Genomic DNA, 19,855 nt, shown 5'->3' on the forward strand with positions numbered 1-19,855 from the left:
TCTTCCTAAGTTCTTGAAGGTACGGAAGAAAAGCTGTAAGAACAGTATTTGTTCACAATTACAAATCCCCCGTTCCCCATCCACTCCTGTGACACAGGGAGGTCAGGCAGCTGCTCTCATTTGCAGCAGCTATAGTACAGATTGCTCCGTAGCGGGAGTAACACGTAAAGCGTAAATGAGGATAAACTTGCTGCCCTGCTCTCAATCCCACACGTCCATCCACGAGAGGCGACAGGGGAACAGAGAAGACAGTTATGCAACCTGAAGAGTCTTTTCCTTAAGAATTCAACTGTTCTCCTTGACCTTTAGAAACATATTCACACATTCAACTGGGAAGAAGACAAAAAAAAAAAAAAAACCAACCACCAAAAAAACCCAAAACCTATGTCAGTGATCTAAAACATAAGGTTTATCTTTCAACTTGTTTTATCTGTGGTGGTAAAGCGGGGAGGTTTAGGTTTGTGGATCTTCTTTTTCCTCCGGTGTCTATTTCCTGACAGGTATTTACATATCTGTGTGCCTGCACAAAGAATCAAGCTCCACTTCTAATGAGTACATGAAATTTTACTTATGGAATCTAGATGTCAATGAAAATTATTTTTTCTACAGTGCAATACATAAAAATAGAACAGACCACTGCAACAGAAGCTTTTTAATGTATTCTGCAGAAAACAGTGTGCACTTTTAAAAAAAAAAAAAATTTCAGGATACCTTAAGTAAGCACTCCTCTTAAAAAAAAAAAAAACCCAACATAACCAGTCTCAAAAGAGTGGGAGGCGTTAGGGGAAGCATAAACAGTCATTTTGTCTGTCAAAGTAACAGCAGCCACAAGGAAAACAGCGCCCGAATGAGATAACTCCATTTTTTTATTTTTGCACAGCAACTATAAAGTTAAGACAGTAACTGTCGTGAACCAATCATGTTCGTTAGAAGCCAAAAAAGGATGTCAGGGACCAGAAAGATGTTAGAAGACAACACCCTCCTTCTCTTCTCCACCTGAAAACAAACCTACAAGTTGTAAGACAGCGGTCCCCCAAAATCCTAACAGAACACCTTAATGGTTACTTTAGCCTAAACTTTGGAGAAGAGTTGATACACAAAGTTCCCTCACCATGCAGGGCTCTCCACAGCACAGTAAGGAAACAAGACTGACTGCAGAAGGTTCTGTTCTTTTCAATCAAGGCAGCAGCCAGCTCCATTCTCCAAAGACACTCCAAGTGTTTGGGAGACGCAGCAGAGTCAAATTGACTTGATTCTCCAAAAACGGAGGATTGTCTGGATGTATTTTTGTACAGTCTTTTGTATAGACCTTCCCATTTCAGAACCAAGGGTCATCTTTTTCAATTTAGTTTAATAAACTTCAGGTTTTAATCAGGAAATATATGCCAAAACAGCTACTCCTGAAATAATCATCAAGTTCCCCAATGAGAGGCTTCAATTTTAGCACTACAAATACCATTAGAATTGCAAGCATTTAAATAAATCCATACACTAAACTTCCAAATTACACATAAAAATTCAGTCATTAAGGTACCTGTCTTTATATTAATACTCACTTAATTTAAATCAATTCATTAATCAAATAATTTATTACATGAAAAATGGAATTCTGCTAGAGAAATGGCAGGCAGTTCCTGAAACTCATCTTTTCAATGAAATAGCCCCCATTTTTTAACAGTTCATAGCAACAATCAGTGGTCCTGAAAATTACACAATTCTTGCTGTTATTACAATGGATATTATGACGGATTTGTAAGAAATCACTATGAGAGTCTTCGGTCTATACAATGGTGTCATTACCAACTAAAGTTAACAGCAATACTCAAAACTGACTATCATGAAAGGCACCGTGTTTTTATAAGTTTCCCGAGGGGGGGTGTGTGTGTGTGTGTGTCATTTGACACATCTGACAATAATTATTATCAATTGAATTGAACTTTGTGTTTATAAGCAGTTTCTTATTGCATAAGAAGACCTTAGAACAGCAATCAGAAAAACCGAGTTTCAAGATTTTAAGGAAATTTTGAGAACTATTTAAAACCATGTGAATCTGCAGAGAAATTTTGTCCAGTTAGCTTCCTTTTAAAAAACCTACCATTACTGGTCAATCGACATGAACAGTTTTCTTAATAAAAATAAGCACAGGAGTAACGTCATATATTATACATGAGGACACTGACTGATCATCAACTTGAGGAAGCATCAACTACATTATATACAACCCTAATAGGTAAAACAGTTACACGCAGGCCTTCCTAACAAAATGCAGGGGCATATAGCTTGAGGAGCTCTCCCAGCATTTTCCTCTAGATAACATTTCTTTTTCTTCTATCATCTTTTTTTGTAAGTAAGTGACAAGTAATTAGCTCCTACTGGCACACAGAACAGTGACAGAGTAGTATCATCACTCTTCACACTACACCACTTCTCTTGAGTTTTCCGCTCCACATTGCTTAACAGGCCATGACTTCCCTAAAGTAGAAATCTAAGCAATACATAAACCAACTAACATACTTGCTGAGATCGCTCTGAATCCAGCAAACACTAATTGCAATTAGGTGACCCCTTTAACAATGTGTTCAGATTAAAGTTACAAATAGTATTAGTGTGTGTTCCAAAAATACTTGGATCTCATCAAAAACATAAAGCGTGCGACAAAATTTAAGACTAATGTATAGCTCAGCTTGTGCAATATTACTTTCTAAAAGCTATTTTTAACTGCTACATCTCTTTGTGGTAATTCAAAATAGTCTAACAGGCAGGTAGATGTAACTAAAAACCACTCAGGATTGCTGCCCAGCATAAAAGGATGATACAAGCAGAAGAAACAATCTACGCAACAACAGTAAAGATTAAAATCCTTAAAGTCTCAAGAAACTAAACTGCGTGCATTACTGGAAGGAGAAATGAAGCCTACAAGAAGAAATGGAAATCTTTAAAAAGCCATCCCAGTCAAAACTCGAGACTTCTTATAAGAAATCCTAGAGAGAACTGGATCATGATAGAGAAGGAAGAACTGTTCTTGAACAGGAGCACATACATTATCCATTGGTGTTTGCAAAAGGAAAAGATAACCAGAATCCAAATGCTGAGAAGCCATCCAGGCAACTTCCATACAGTTGCGCACAAAAGCAGGCACACTGTGTCATGGGATGAATGTTCGCTTGACAAAGACAGAAATGTGACAAAATCCAGACAAGCTGAACCTAAAATCAGGAAAATTCTCATGGGGAAAGGTGAATCACCTTGCTCTCTGAACTGGCAAGTTCTCAAAGTTATTTTTAATTTAAAAAAAAAAAAAATTAAAAAATCACCCTCCCCCCCAAATAAAAGCGCCATCGAATACATACCCCACCATAAACCTGCTGAGCTCACAATCCCAAATACTAGCAAAAGGGTCCTCACTTCTATTCAGCTGAAACCCTTATTTATAACTTTGACCAAAGATACTACAGTTCCAACGCTCCACCTGAGAAGTACTACCTTAAAATACATATAATAGCTGAAACTTGTGGTGGCCTCCAAGTTTCAGGTAACCCCGAGTGAGAACATGTCTTCCATACAGGCTAGGCCATCAAAACTATCAAATGGCAGTATTTTACTTCTCCAGACTCTCAAAATACTGACTTAATCCTGTCGAAAACCTTAGACTAAAATGTCTCCCAGTGTCTGCAAAGCAGTTTCCCTTTTTCACGCTAACAAGTCACTCAGGAATCCACACTGTTTTGCCCGTAACTGAGATAAAACGCACTTATTTCAGACGAGTACAGTTTTATCTTAACTTCGAAAAAGCACACCCAAGCACTTTTACTGTAAGACCTGGAAAACAATCAAAAGGTGAAGAAACTGCCAAGTTGAGCGAGTAAGAACAAAAAGAGCTACACGGCAGGAAAAGAGGGAGGGAAAAAAAAAAGGAAAACGTCACTATAGACACATTCAGACACAGAAATATGAAAGAATAAACAGACTGATTAAACTACAACCCCACGACTACCCTATTAGCTACCACAACGTTTATTTGCTCGAGAAAGAACGTTTGTAAGCGTCAGACGAAACAGCTATTGTTTATGGTGAACCAGAATTATATTCGCCGAGTAAAAGATGACCATCTTCTGCAACACGGGGTCCGCTTACATAGCCAAGGAACACAGAGAAACGTCATTTTTCCGGCAGAGATGACACAGGTAGGGCCAAAGCAGCCCAGCCTGGGCAGCAGCCCGCCCTTTCGCAATGGCCACCTGCCAGCCGAAGGCGAGGGCCGGGCGGGAGCCCCGCCGGGGCAGCCCCTCCGCGCCCGGCAGCCGGCACCGGGGGGAAGGCGGCGGCCGCCATCAGGAGACACCGGGCAGGCCTCCGCCATGTGCCCGCTCCTGGGCAAGAGCCTCTGGGAAACGGAGAAATTAAAAAAAAAAAAAACAAACAAAAAAAAAAAGAGAGGGAAGATGAAGGGGGCAGCAGCTCCTTCCCGCGCTCCCTGCCCAGCGGCAGGGGCAGGGCACGGCGGCCCGAGGAGGCCGGCCGGGACGCGGCACCGAGCGCCCCGCTGCCCTCCGCCCCGCCCCGCTCCCCCCCGGGCGGTGAGAGTTACCTCATGCTGTAGGCACCGGCTCCCAGCTCCTGCCCGATGCCGGAGAGGCTGGCGTCGAAGTCGTGCACCAGCCCAGACTCGATCACTTCATCCATCTTCAGCACCCACGCCATCTTCCACCGCCCCCCGCGCCGCCGCGGGAGGAGCCGGACGGGGAGGAGCCGCTCAGCCCCGGAGCCGCCGCCGCCGCTGCTCCGCCGGGAGGCGGCGTCTCGGCGGGCGGCGCCGGGAGAGAGTGAGGGGCTGAAGGGGGGGGGGGGGGTAGAGGGGAGCGCGTAGAGGGCGGGGGAAGGGGGAGTCCGCGTTCAGCCCCGGGGGGGCCCTTTCCCCGCGGCGCGACCAGGGCGCGGGGTCGCTCTCAGCATCCTGCGCTCGCCCGGCCGCCGCGGGCGGCTGGGGACCGGGCGGCCGCCGCCTCCTCCTCCTCCTCCGCCGCCGCACCCTTCCCCGCCGCCTCCGACCGGACGCTACCCAGGGCCGCCGCCGCTGCTGCTGCTTCTGCCACCGCCCGAGCTCCGACCCAGCCCAGCGGCGCCTCCCGCCGCATCATTCACCGGGGGGAGGCTGCGGCGGCGGCGGCACAGCCCGGCCGGGGGGCACCCGCCGCCCCCCGCCTCGCGCGGCTGTAACGGCCGCCCCTGGGGGGCTCCCAGCCCCGCCCCGCCCCCCCCCCCCCCCCCCCGCTGCTGCCGCCGCCGGAGCCGCGCGCCGCTCCGGCGTGCCCCCTCGCGCGCAGCGCCGCCGCTCACGCCAACATGGCGACTAGTTCCACCACCCCCCCCGAGTGGCTGCCGGGGCAGGGCCTTCGCGCGTTCGGGGTCGCCGATTGGCTGGCCTCCGCCCCACGGCTCAATCAGTGGAGGAGAGAGAGAGGGGAGGGGAGAAGCCCAGCCAATGAGCGGGCACTTCCTCACGCCAGGCGACGTCACCGGGTGACAGGCCCCCGCAGCTCTGCCCCGGGCTTCCGCCCGCCCCCGCGGCAGCGCGGCATGCTGGGAGCGCCCTCCCCGGAAGTGGGCGGGCTGAGCGGAAACGGAAGGGCGGGAGGCGGCCGGGAAGTGGCGTCAGGCGGGCAGGAAGAGGCGGCCGCGAGGCTGCCGGGCGTGGTGTGGCGGCGGCTCCGCCGCGGGCAGGGCTGCGCAAGGAGCCGTGGCGGCCCGGGCACGACCTGCTCGGCGCACGCTCGGAGGCAGAGAGGTGGGCGCCGTCCCCGCCTGCCCCTGGCCAGGCGGAAGGCGAGGCCCGGGAGCTCTCCCGGCGCCAGGGAGGCCGAGGTAAGGGCTGTCGGCAGCGGGTAGCGCCCAGCCTTGTCCTCGCTCCTTCAGCCCTGAGCCCGCCTCAGTCTGTCAAGCTCACGCAAGGCAAATGTTTACATCGCAGTACGTCCACTTATTCTCGGAACAGAGTAAAGGCAAGCGAAAGGAAACTTATCTCACGTCGTCTGCCGTGGCTTGACGTGCGTTTTCCAAAGAACACTGAGGAGCCCGCCCTAAAGAATCCACACCCCGTTGCAGTCTAAAAGACCAATTAACAATCTTCAATACTATAGGAAGATAGATAAAGACAAAGCAATACCTGCAAGGCAGAAAAATACGTTTTATGTCTAGTACACTACCTAATATACGCTATAAATACACTACTTAATGTGAGGAGTGAAACCCCAACACCTCTGCATTCCGGACTCAAAGTCTCCAGCTTGTTAAAACAAGTGTTCACAAATGCGAAGGCTCACATGGCACCTGCAGGCAGGACCAGCTCAGAAATGACTACTGCTCAGAAACATAAGTCTTAGGTCAGAGCCCTTTTATTTACCCAATTGCTAGAAGGAAGCTGCTGTTAACAGACATAACAGCAAACAGATAAAGCTAATGTCATCTTCAGGTTAAACGGCATCCACCTGTGGTAAGGTGAAAAGTGCACTACCTATAAAGAATTTTCTTTGCTTGGTATTCATTTGCTCTGTCTCTGGCCTTTGACTTGTTTCTTGGCCCATTTTATAGCAACTTAGGTCCATTTTTAGGTTTTGAGATACTTAGAAATTCAGATGTATTCAGGTGGCATCAAATTTGTCTTTCTGGGATATGAATTTGTATTTTGTAAAAATAAGCGTAGCTTGATTTTATGCTGTTACTAAAATTGATTATTTTATATTCTCCAAGGACAGGATGCAAGAGGCAGCTAAGCTTTTAATACAATAACTCTTACTGATTATAATGGCCTGGCAAGTTGGAGAAGCCTAGGAGGGATGCAAGGAAGAACTGGAACTCCCAGTGGTTAGATTTTGATCTTGTCCCCTCTGGTCATAAAATACTTAGTCCAGTGAGGGGGTGCTCATAGGGTAAGTAACCCACAACTTCATGTAAAGAAGGGTTCTCAAAAAACCTCAAATGTTAATCATTGAGGGCATTGTTAAATAATTTTATGAGAAGTTTCATTAAAATAATAGACCCAGTGAGCAAACTACAGAACAGTATTGAGACTGTAAAATGTAGTTTGATCATATAGTTAGTTACATGCTTTCAGTACAATTGCACAAGTTTTTCTAAAGATACAAGTCAGGAAGGCCTTCATTAATGATCAACAAAATACTAGCTGTTGTTCAAAATGTTTATATGACCTGCTCAAAGCTAAAGAGAAGCACACAGGCTATGACATATGATTTTTTAAAGGCAATTTGTAAGTCAAGATTTGACCGCCAGCTTCGCCAGAAAATGGTACTGGTATTTTTCTGCTGTAATTGATATAAGAGTTCTTTGCTGTCTGTGGACAGATGAACAATTCATCTGCATATAAGAGGAAGCTTAGAAAAGGGAAATTTATGAACGGGGCATGGGCTTATGGACAAGTCAATAGCATAGGCACTTGCTACCAAGTCACAGCTTTTAGCGATAAGAATTGAAATTACCACAGGCAATGACAGACTGTTATGGGATGGTCCGGTTAATAAATTAGCAGGCATTATTCAGCTTACAACAGTAGCGGCTACAAAGTTAGCTTAAACTATCATTGTAGAATTACAGAGTTTTAACTGAGAACTCAAACCTTACCCTAAGCAGACATTTGTAGACCTGAAGTGGACTTTATACAAATAAGGTAGCATAAATAACACTAAAAACCAGTTTTGTAACTGATACAAAAGAAAGTGATGGTTTGTGTAAAACTAAAAGTAGTGCACTTTCTACTTCTGACAGAGATAAGTTAAGACAGGATCCAAGACCAGAGAAGCCAGATACAGTCTGATTTATGCATAGCAAAACTGGTTTATCTACTATACCTACATTAACATAGCTACATAGCAGTTGCAAGGTCATAAATTGATGATTTTTATACTTGGAGTTGTTTTCTTCTGACATAAATTCCAACCTCTGCTGAGGGTATCTTGAGTGGGTACAGTAAGACCCATCCTCTTGCAGTTCAGTCTTTAAAAGTCGGGTAAAGCTTGCCCATGATAAGCAAACTGAGTGTTAGCATTTCTGAAGATGTTATCTTTAGCTATTTGAGGATACGGAATGTCTTCCTATTAAATTACAAATATTACAGTGCATATCTTTAGCATTATTTGTATCCCTGGCTAATTTACAAGTTTTCTGTAGAGGTTTGTGGTGTGTCTTTGTTTTTTTGTTGTTTTTAAAGTACAGGCCTGTGATGTGTTTGCTTTTTCTTCAGGGCAGATTCCTTGATCAGTCCCATTCTCAGATCATCTGCTGAGGATCAGCAGTGCACACAAACACCGCTTTCCAGCCAGATCTAGCCAGGTCCAGTGTATGGAGTTATAGCTTCAGTGCGAATCACCTCAAGTACTCAAATCTCTAGTTTTTGTGATTATGATGCAGTGTTCTCAACTTTTGCCAAAAGAGTTTAAAAATATCTTTAGGCAGGTAGTGATTACAAACAGAAACCTTGAAAACAAAATTTTTTCTATTCTATTTTTCAGTTTTTAAACTAGTCTTGTGATGTTTTTAATGCCCACAGTTTTCATTGTGCATATTGTATTATGAATGGTAGCTGCTCCCATAGCTTTTTTTATTTGTAATCCTAATTTTTCTGTTAGTCTTCCTATAATTTAACTTTCGGGATGATTTGTTGCTAAACTTACATCTTGCCTTATACTCGCGGAGAGCAGAGTCAAGTTCAAGCTATTTTAAAGACTAAGCAAATAAAGAATACCAATTTCTATTGCAAAAGTAAAGTTTTTCTTATTCTTTATGAGCAACAAACAGCCTTGACTGGAAAAATTGTCACACTTTTAATGCTCTGTGTATTCTACAGAAAACTAGAGTGGGTTTAACCCAATAGGAACCATTGAAAATCCACATACTATGCACGTACGGTACATTTTTTTGTGCTCTTTTTCCGCAACATAGACAACATAAACCCCATGCAGAGTCCCCAAGTTAGGCACATGAGCAAGTTTTGAGGATGAGATTGCAGAATTTGTGCCTAAATTGTAAATATTTGCTTATCAGTAAGGCTGAGAGCAGAGGCTACAGGACAGAGAAGACTCCGTGCACTTCATAGAAGGATACTACTTTCCTCCTGGCTCTCTCCCAAGCTTTGCCTACATGAAAAGCATTCAAAAATTTCTACCTGCCTGGTGGAATTGTCTAAAACAGGAGTTAAGCATTCTGAGATCTCAAATTGCTTCTCTAACCCTCTGAGCAGGTCAAATCCACAAGCCTAACTTGTCAGAGATGACATTACCTGTGGCCCTGCCATTCCATTTCTGCATACCCCTGTCACCAGACCCACCAATTGGAATTGGAGGCGTGATACAACAGAGAGCAAGTGCATGCAGTGGGAGGCTGATTTTGCAAATATATCTGCATAAGTGTGTTCTAAGTACAGGTTTACTGGGATGTGGGAGAAGGGATCCTGGGACACTCCTTTCTCCATCTGGCTGGCATCCTCCCCTGAAGTCGACTGCTGTTTGTATATAAGGCTTACTGATGTCCAGATGAGGGACTGGAGTGTAGTGCTTCACTAAGGACAGGGCCAAGCAACTTGATGATTACGACCAGACTGAAGCCTACTGCCTGAACTGGTTTGTATCCGTTCTGCTTATGGTAATCAGCCTCAGGAGCCAATCTCGTTAGCTCCTGTACACAACCCTTAATTTATGGAAGTGTCCCCCCTATGTTGTATTTCAATACCAAAACACAGATGCATGCTGCTATCCACACCTAAAGGCAGGTGCTCAAGAATGTGTGGGAAGAGTAACTTCAGAGGGACTCGAATGGCAGATTTTTAGGTAAGGGTGGGGAAAGAGAAGCAAATACAAGGGAAGCAATGAAGACAAACCAGGACATGGTGAAAACAGGCCCTGAAAAAAGCTAGGAGGGGACGCAGCTCCTCTAGACTGAGCAGAGGCTGAAGAAGGGGTAACTGGAAGTGCGAGTGGATGTCCTCACTTTCCCTTGCTGTTTGGTTCCTTTTGCACTGGGAACTGTGCACGTAAACAGGATTGCATCAGGGAACTCCAGCACCCATTCTTCATTTCTGGTTTACTGCTTGAGTCAATAGAAACAGCGCTGTGTTTGCTACGTATTTGTGTTAGCCAATATAGATTTCAAATCACCCCGACCCTTCTATTGAAATGGATTGACTTTATAAAACTCCACTGCAGTTTCATTAGTTTCACACTTTGGAACCCAAATATAGCCTCAATTCCTTTGCTTTTTTTAAACCTAAAACTTAACACATTTCTAATGAAAACATGCTACTCAACAATTCTACAAGAGCAGAAGTAATGTTCTGATACAGCAATGGGTGTGAGACTACCAACACACAAAAAGCCATGTCACGGTAGATGATTATCACGTTTACATACATTGTATTTAGCAAAAAAGTAATCAGCTAAAGTTTAACACAGAGAGTGAACTACATTATAAATTGAAACTCAATTAACATCAAGATTATCTGGAATCTATGAGCCTAGCTCTTGTCAAAGCATAATCATTTTTAATTATAAAAAAAATTTGAATACTGTACACAAACAATGTTTTAGTCATGAAGAGGTAAAGTAGGTTCATAGCTCACAGGAATATGCTGATGCAATAAGCTATATATTGCATCAGAATTTCAATGCAAAGCATTTAGCCAGTGTGCCTGGACGGATAACGACAAGCAGCCCACAGTCCTGATCCTGCAGATCAGCTGAGCTTCAGCACACAAAGTAGACATGAAACATCAAGGTATTTATAAGCCTGTATTACTTCATGTAAACAAGAGTTTTAGCTACAGATTGTGAATGTAATTTGAAAAAGAAAGAAAAAATTAACACATCTGTGAGTATCATATTAAGCAGTAAAACATTCCTATCACTGTTACTAGCACACACATATGGTGGCATAGTTTGTGAAAATCGTGGAGCTAACAGTAAAGTAAATCTCCACTATGTTGACTGTACTGCTCAAACTATTCTCAGAGGGTCTGCGATCACCAGCTCTATTTGAAAGCTTGAACTTGAGAATTAGCAAAGGCTGTGCAGTCTGCATTCTAGTGTGTTACAGCATTATAATGATTATTATTACTAAAAATCACCCCCGTTCTTTTCTTACCGCAGGTAGCTGCTGTTACTGGTGGGATACTGGTGATGGTGATAATGTTCAGGCTGGCTGTGCCAGAAAAGCATTTTGGGATGAGATGAAGCGTTGTGCTCAGCTACGAGATGGTCACTGCAGTGATGGGAGAAAGGAAAGAGAAAACAAATACACACATTCAGATTAAAGCTGCAGTTGGGTTCCTCTCACACCTTTACGTTTAGCTACTGCCAGCAAATTTGCTGGTGTCACTCTCTCCAGAAGAGGCAGGTAGGTGAAGTCTTGGCTGGCCCCCACCTACTCCCCTGCTCCCCAAACTTGCTGCACTGTTAGCTGCTGCCCAGCTGCAAGGCTTTATTGCGAGCTGATATGACATCAAGTGCAGCTCAGACCTCACCAGCGTCCCCGTTGGTCTCCTCCCCTCCCTCCACGCTGTCACAGAGCGTCACTGAGCAGAACTGTGTGTCACGGAGCCAGGAGAAAGAGCAATTTCATGGCACTTCTGCCTCAGAGAGGCGTACAGCTCCCTGCTTACGCAGTCCACTCAGACTACTTGAACACTATAACCTACATAAGCATGACTGACTGAAGAGAAAAAGAAAAAAGGTGGAATGTGCAATGATCTCTTCAAGGCAAGCAAGATGCCTTCTCATTAGTGTTTAGACTGTATATCCCTTTTGTCTGTTCATTCTGTGCAAGTTCAAGTGGCAGGCTACTACAGAGTACAGCTTTATACTTTCTCGCCATTAAAAAGATTTAAAAAACCACAATGAAAACACTGTCAAATGGCAGGGAAAATATTTGCTGCAACACCCGCCCACCCCACCCCTCACACACACACACACTGTAGGGAAAAATCCTATTCAGACGCAAACCAGCTGCTTGGTGCACTTATGGCTTGGTGCTGTTTGCTTGCCTGACTTTGCAATATCTGTCAAAACAGTACTGGGCGATCCGGCTAAGACCTTGACACTCAGAAATAAAGAGGGCACACATCCAAAAACCTCATCTGAAAATAGTTACCTGCAGAGGGCACCCATTCTGCTTGAAATAGGAAGGACTGCTGACAAATAGTAGTAGTTCACTGGTTTTTGTTTGTTTAAGTACCACCCGCACACAAGCACACATTGCTTGTTCCTTGCAGCTCATTCTATTAAAAAGTACTTTTAAAGGGTATTGCAATGTTGTAACACCACCTAGGCTATGTAAATCAGAATATCAAAGAGCAAGATTCTGGAAAACAACAAAGAATCATTTCTTATTAGAGTGATAGTAATATCCAGCAGTCAAAAAAACTTCAAATAAACAACATGGTTGGTTGGGTTTTTTTTTTTTTCACAGCATGAGGCAGTTCTCCTTTAACTTACCATTCTTATTCAACATCAACCACCACAAACAAAAAGCAAAGGCCAGAATAACAACAGAAGAGGAACTGTAAATATGGAAAGAGAAAGAAACACCCACATGTGACACTGTCCAGAAAAGCAGACAAGAATTGGGATTGCTGGCTTAGTGATTCTAAGAGATTATTCTTTTCCAAGAGGCACCTAGGTTCCTCAAGGAGGGCTGTCATACCACCGACCTGCTTGTGTACATGAATTGATCTTTGCTCCAGCAAGGATGAGAGCCAGAGAAGTCTTTTCAAAGTTAGTTTTTCCACTTACATGTCTGTATGTAACTGCATACTCTTAATAAGCACTCTCCTAGTAGATGTAAAGGGCTGCATGAGTCCCAGTGATCACTGCTGCATTTTTTTTAATAATTAATTTGATTTCAGTGACAGTAGAAAAAGAATATGTATCTTGCTATCCAGTTTGCTCCATCTACTGGCAAGTTGCAAAATAAAATCACTCTATCTCCAGCTCTAGATTTAGGCAAAGGTGTTAAAAAATGTGTACAGCACATTGTATTTGGGAACGCCATTTCCCTATGCACTGATTATTCCCAAGAAAAGGACTACACATCCCTCAAACCACTTTCACAATCTTCCCTTGGGGCTGATGTGAGCTTCCCACATAGAGGGTAGGCATCTGTTCTGTGACTTGTATTTCTACTAAATGGAAAGAGTAATACTACAGATTCCCCTTAACTTGAAGAGCTTTCAGTCCGTAGCACAGAATGGCTCCCGCCTCTATGTGTATCCCACAGAGCTCACCTGGCTTTAAAATATCAGGCACTTCCCCCCCCCAATCCCCAAAGCAGCCTGTTGCTTTCAACAGATGCTGGTTTGTCAAAATGCAGGCGGGAACACTGCGGTTTTGATCAGTCTTTTTTTGTGCAGTCCAGGAGAGAACTTGTGAGCAAAAGCAACTGAGATTCACAGACTAATCAGTAGCCTATTTTCTTTTCTTTATACATACATATATATACACACATGTACATTTACAGATGTACGCTAAAAAAATGCACTCCTATTTTTCATTAGCACAGTAGACTTTGTTACTAGCCCTTTTAGAATTAATTTTGATATTTTTAAATAACCCAAACACAGCACGTCAGAAGTCCTAGATTTGTTCTTCTGTCAAGACAGACAACTTGCTGTCATTCAAAACAGCCACCCCAGGGCAGCCCAGGCAAGCAGCTGCAGATCAGGCTGCTGGCCCAGGTTTACCCCGTATGTTTTGAGCATGGACAGTGAGTGAGAGCTGTTAGGCCTCGGTACTTCGGTTCTCTGATTTCAGTCCTCTCTGTCATTAGCTTGCCCAGTTGTTAACAAAGTTTTGACTCTACCGACCACACGAGTAGGCTGTAATAAAACACAGGAGCATCACAGAAAACATGCCCATTCAGTCTCTTACCTTCATTTGATTTTCAAGTATTATGCTTATACAGACTAAAAATAACAGCCTCAAGGAGATAGGGTTTTTATTAGTAGAGAAATGAGGAAGGCTATTCTGATCTCAGTTTCTAAGTGCCTGCTTCTTATAAAAGGCAGAAGTTCAAGGCCTGTGTTACGACTACCCCTCATGATATGCAAACTATTTCAAACTTGAGAGAACGTGGCCACAAAAGCTGCCGCTACCAACCATCGCATCCCACTGCGACCACTGCTCCTGACAGCGTAGAGAAGCAAAGCAGAACCAAATCCTGTGGACTTCCATGCGAAAGCACTGTGAAAGAGACCATTTGTCTCTTTTTGCCTTCCAAGGGCTGACAAGATGCTTGACTTAACACTCGTAGAAGCTTTGAGTTCCTTGTATGGAAAGTACTAGACAGAACATATAGGAAAGATGTTATTATTCAAACTGAAATTAAACACCACAAAAATTTAAAAAATTAGTATTTCTTTTCTTTCTTCTCTTTACAGTCCTGTGTTTTGACTGATCTTTGTTGCAAACGGTATATGGGTAAAAATTCAAGTACAGTATAGCTTGTTTTTTTAAATCAGGATAAACTTCCCAGATTATATTTAATTCTGGTATTTTGCCTCCTGAAGCACTGTATATTCCCCACACCCACACCTAGTGCCCTTGACTAACCTCTAGACATACAGGTATGTGGTTACACCGTCTTGCAAGTTTGGGGACAAATAAGGTGAGTTTTTTACCTTGCACTGTTTATTGTTAAGGGCTATTTTTGTTTCTTGCTTTATGATCTGCCCGGTAAGTACTAAAACAGATCTCAGCAAAGGAGCACTGTATACACAAACAACAAGACATTATTTATTTAAAACATCTCTTGCTTTAAGGCTTGTGTATGGCATGCAAAGTCCAACCTGAAATTTAAGGTGGGGAGGGTAATGTTTTGCTAATGGGTAGATCTGCACTGAAGTTTAGTTCAGCATATGGTGCCTGAAAACTTTAATTCTTGGATTTTTCCATGAGCAGCATCCAAAATGACGAGGTCCTGTAAGGCATCATTCAATTTCCTAATCTTTTTTATAGTGATCGGAGTCCTCACTTCATTTTCTGATTGCCCTTCTGAGAACTACAGCAAATGACATTAAATATTGGTATTATAACTGGTTGTATCTTTGCTCTTTGTTTTTAGCAAGTAAATATTATTCTGCTGACACCACCACATGGAAAAACTCAGTCAGGTACCATGTGCTGAAAAAAAGTATTTAAAGGAAGTTTATGCTGTCCAGTGATGATTTTTAGTTGTGCTTAAGATGCTAGGTCAGTTCAAAATCAGAACACAGCTTTGTATGTATGCAGGAGCAATCCCTACATACTTCAGCCCCAAAACAGAGTATAGAAGAGAAAGCAGTGCTATTTTGATGTGCCCTGTTTGGTCTTTGGACACTTTTTGGTTGTGTAACAGCTGCTGCCAAATACAGAGTAACTTTGGAATGAAAACACCTGTCAAACCAGACATCGGTGGTCCTGTTCACCTAAATCACTACATGACAGTGAGGTATTCACATCTAGTTGATACTCCCTGCTTGGATGGGCTGTGAATCCACCATGAAAGGTGCTGAAACATATTTCTAGCCCCTTCATTGTATGCACTTTTGAATACACAACCTGTCTGTCTCTTATATACATTGGTAGCGGGACTGTATTCATTGCCACTACTATAATGAACTTAAACACTGACAGGTAACAATCAGAAGCAAGAAAAACTGCACGTGATCCATTGCTGCACTGACTTGCACTTCTCACCACACATCTGATGCATTAAGAGTTGACCAAGCCCAGTCCCATTGCTATGTCTGGTCATCTGAAGGTGGTAGTAAGTGCGCGGTCACTGCTAACAGGCAGTCTGCGAACAGCAATGCGCTCCGTCTGTTTAGTGAAGTAAAGGATAAGCAGCAATGCCCGCATATTCTCCATGTCCACCTGCCACCTTTATTCTGGATTGTTGGATGGTTTTAGACATCCTCGTCTGGGCCTGCTTAATGCTGAAGCACTGCAAGGACAGCTGCATTTACCGGTCCTTCCTCTGTGATACAGAAGAACTCCTGAGAAGCGGGACTGCCAACAAAAAGAAAGGGGAAATGGGAAAACCCATGAAGAACATTTTTGGTAGTCCTCCTAAATTCCAGTAGAAGTCTTAGGACACTAAGAGCACAGAGACGAGGCAACACATCACGGGGTATCTGACCAGAATGGCACACGTAACAGCACCGAGCACACGAAATGACTTCAACAGCTTCTTCTGATCGCTTTGATGAGATACATTAGATATGTAGCAGACCCTGTGCTTGGACTTGCTTCAGTGTCTCCTTGATATGAGGCACTCGGAGAGCTAACTTCATATGTAAAGGAGAAATACAGACTGCTTCCAATGCCTTGAGCGTCAGTTTGCAAAAAACATAGGTTTGGCTTTCTCTGAAGAACGCAGGGTATGCTCCTTCCCTCATGGGATCTATCCCCTTTTAAAAAGAAAGTCTCCACTGCAGGGTGTTACTGCTCTGTAATTTATTCCTCTGTAGTCGTATTCCTCACATAACCTACTTCTGAATCTAAGAGGATGTGATTAAGGTGCTGAGGTATGAACTGAGGAATAAACGTCGTACTGACTTCACACCTTACGAGATGGAGGCATGGTAGGTATTACCTTTGCTTTCTTCTGTTTCTTCTGCTGCTTCTTAGGGAGACTTTAAGGCCTGCAAAGGAACCTATCCTATGGAGATCATTTGTAGGCAAAAAGAGCTTTAGACAGCAACACTGCCCAAAGAAAATTTTGATTTCACCCATCACATCATACCCGAATCAAAACTTAAGTTAGCAAGGTTTTTATGGCTGTGGCAAAGGATGGAGTCAAGTTTTTTTGTAGAAGATTCAGAAGTCTAAAGGTGGACAAGTTCAAGTATAGCTTTGGTACTCTGCCAGGTTTAACATCTTCTAGCATCATGCTGTCTTGGCTTTGTGGAGAAAATCCTCCCGTTATCAGTGTTTTCCTCAATTCCCAATGCAGAAAACAAGACATTCTGTATTCCAAGAAAATGCCCTTCCTAAAAACATTACAAACCACTGGAATTTTTAAGATTTTTAAGAACAAGAGCTTACAACTTACAGGGGGTTAAATTAAGTATATGTACCATGTCTCTCTCCTCATATTCTGTAACCACCCTGTTGTTTTCCACTTCCTAATAGGGCAAAAATCGCCTTTCTTACATGCTTCAAGAAGCAATGGCTCATTAACAGAATTCCGAGAAAGGGCTGTCTCTGATGATAGCAGGAGTTACTTCTGAGTAAGGTTTTTAGAAGTTTCATCTGACAATTTCTGAACAATCGGGTAACATCCAATTAAGATTTCTCTTCTTAAGCAAATACATGCTATATAAACAGTGATGTAACTTAGTTACTTTCCCAAGTAACAAGTGATAGGATGAAACAGCCTCAAGCTGCGTCAGGGGAGGTTTAGATTGGGTATTAGGCAAAATTTCTTCACAGAAAGGGTAGTCAAGCATTGGAACAGGCTGCCCAGAGAGGTGGTGGAGTCCCCACCCCTGGAAGTGTTCAAAAAAACAGATAGATGTGGCACTTTGGGACATGGTTTAGTGGGCATGGTGGTGTTGGGTTGATGGTTGGACTGATGATCTCATAGAGGTCCTTTCCAACCTTAATGATTCCTAGTTTTCACTTTCATTATAAATAATCCAGCCACCAAGCCAGGAAACATGAAATTGCTACTCTACCCTTAATTGGTTTAGTGGTGGACTTGGTAATGTTAAGTTAATAGTTGGACTGGATGATCTCAAAGGTCTTTTCCAACTTAAACGATTCTATGATTCTATGATGTACGAAAACTCCTTAGGGAAAACAGATACTTTCATCTGGGTAAAACAGTTCAATTGATTGGCCAATTCAATCAGTTGGCCAACATGGCCAGAGCTGTCATCTGAAAGATCAAAAGCCACATGAAACACTTCAGAATTTCTCTACATAAAATACAACCATTTGTAATGACATTTCGTATGGTGTAAAAATGTTTTATCTACAGAGTTTAAGTTGTGCTAACAGGACAAAAAAGTAACAGGCCACAAAATTACTATTTTACCAGATAGGAGGCTTTTTGCACTTGTATATCATTACAGTTACATTTCAAGTTGTCCTGGTTTCGGCTGGGATAGAGTTAATTTTCTTCCTAGTAGCTGGCATAGTGCTGTGTTTTGGATTTAGTGTGAGAAGAATGTTGATAACACACCGATGTTTTAGTTGTTGCCAAGTACTCCTTGTGCTAGTCAAGGACTTTTCAGCTTCCCATGCTCTGCCAGGCGCACAAGAAACTGGGAGGGGGCACAGCCAGAATAGTTGATCCAAACTGACCAAAGGGCTATTCCATACCATATGACGTCATGCTCAGTATATAAACTGGGGGGAGTTGGCCGGGGAGCAGCGATCGCTGCTCGGGAGCTGGCTGGGTATCGGTCAGCGGGTGGTGAGCAATTGCATTGTGCATCACTTGCTTTGTATATTATTATTAGTTATTATTATCGTTACTATTTTACTTTATTTCAATTATTAAACTGTTCTTATCTCAACCCAGGAGTGTTTCTCACTCTTACTCCTCTGATTCTCTCCCCCATCCCACCGGGGCAAGGGAAGTGAGCAAGCAGCTGCGTGATGCTTAGTTGCTGGCTGGGGCTAACCCACGACACGAAGTGTATTATTTCAGATTAGCAGACAGATTGATTAGGCATTTTAAAGCACACCAATCTGCAATTCTAATTGAAACAGACACATCCAGTTCCCCCCACAGGCTTGCACTTCAGCTGTTTAAATCAAGTTGAAATCTGAGTTTCCTTGTCTTCCCTGGTATTTTAACATGAACTACATATGCTCAGGCTAAACAAACTGTGCTAAGAAATGTTTTTTTGTATTTCCCCCCACCCTACAGGCAGACCCTCAAAGGCCAGGACAGATGTTCACTTTTGCCAGCATCTCTGGCAGAAGTTTCTGATCCCAGGGTGCTGCTGGAGGAGCAGTCTGAGATCGTTCCCCAAAGTGATTTGCCTGGAATCCATTAAGGGAGCTCCCACAAGGGCCTCTGCTGGCTCTGCCATTGGCAGAGATGAATAGATGGTGAGGGAATAGCTAACCAGTCTAGCTGACCTTTGAGAATGTCTGTCTACTGCCTAACTTCATTCTACATCTTTGTTTTTACTGGTATAAATCTTCCTTGGACAGACAGCCACTACGTTTGAATCTAGCCTGACAGACAGTTAACAGAACCGACTCCAGTACTGATTTCAGTATGAGTTTTAGAGGTCCAATGATTTGCATTGGTGGACAATAGCACGATGTAGGAAAGGAAGCACAAAATGGAAACTGGTAAAACTTTGATGCCCAAGAGAGAGTTTAGTTACCTTTCTACCTACTGGCAACGGTAACAAGTCTGGATATCAAACAGCTATATGCAGGTATGTTGCTTTTTCCACTGAAGAAAGATATTTTCCATGTTTCGCTATCCACCATTTTTTCCAATCTTATTCCCTCAAAAAATGCTTCATTAGGATCACTTATATCTACCTAAAATACATCAAGAGTTACAGAATTTTTATATTTGATAGAAATCATACAGAATTCAAAACTGCTTGCAAAATACCATTCATAAGTTTCCAAGATTTACTGTTAGACAGCAGTTTACAAAGATAGTTGCGATTCTGTCCCAGCAGAAATTACCTGTTGGCAAACGTTCCTCAGTAGGGAACTTCTCAGTAAATGTGCATATTATCCTAAAATCCTACCAGCAAATGAAGAAACTTCTTTAACTGGGATAATCCAAGCTGCACAGCTTGGGAACCCTTGAGGTCTTAAAATATACTTAAAAAACCAAA

General features: G+C 43.2%; 1 protein-coding gene across 6 annotated transcripts in view; it reads right to left on the reverse strand.

The window, feature by feature from the left end:
• UBP1 (upstream binding protein 1) overlaps window positions 1-19,855 on the reverse strand; it is a 61,123-nt gene that overhangs the window by 37,036 nt on the left and 4,232 nt on the right. For 4 of the 6 annotated variants that reach the window (XM_075706250.1, XM_075706248.1, XM_075706246.1 and 1 more), the window contains exon 2: window positions 11,146-11,262. In XM_075706250.1, the coding sequence (XP_075562365.1) occupies window positions 11,146-11,262 (117 nt within the window). Of the gene's footprint in view, window positions 1-4,588; window positions 4,703-11,145; window positions 11,263-19,855 lie in introns of those variants that run through there. The other 2 variants (XM_075706249.1, XM_075706247.1) reach the window with 1 other exon arrangement.

Source organism: Pelecanus crispus, chromosome 2 (genome assembly GCF_030463565.1).
Source record: "Pelecanus crispus isolate bPelCri1 chromosome 2, bPelCri1.pri, whole genome shotgun sequence".
NCBI lineage: Eukaryota > Metazoa > Chordata > Aves > Pelecaniformes > Pelecanidae > Pelecanus > Pelecanus crispus.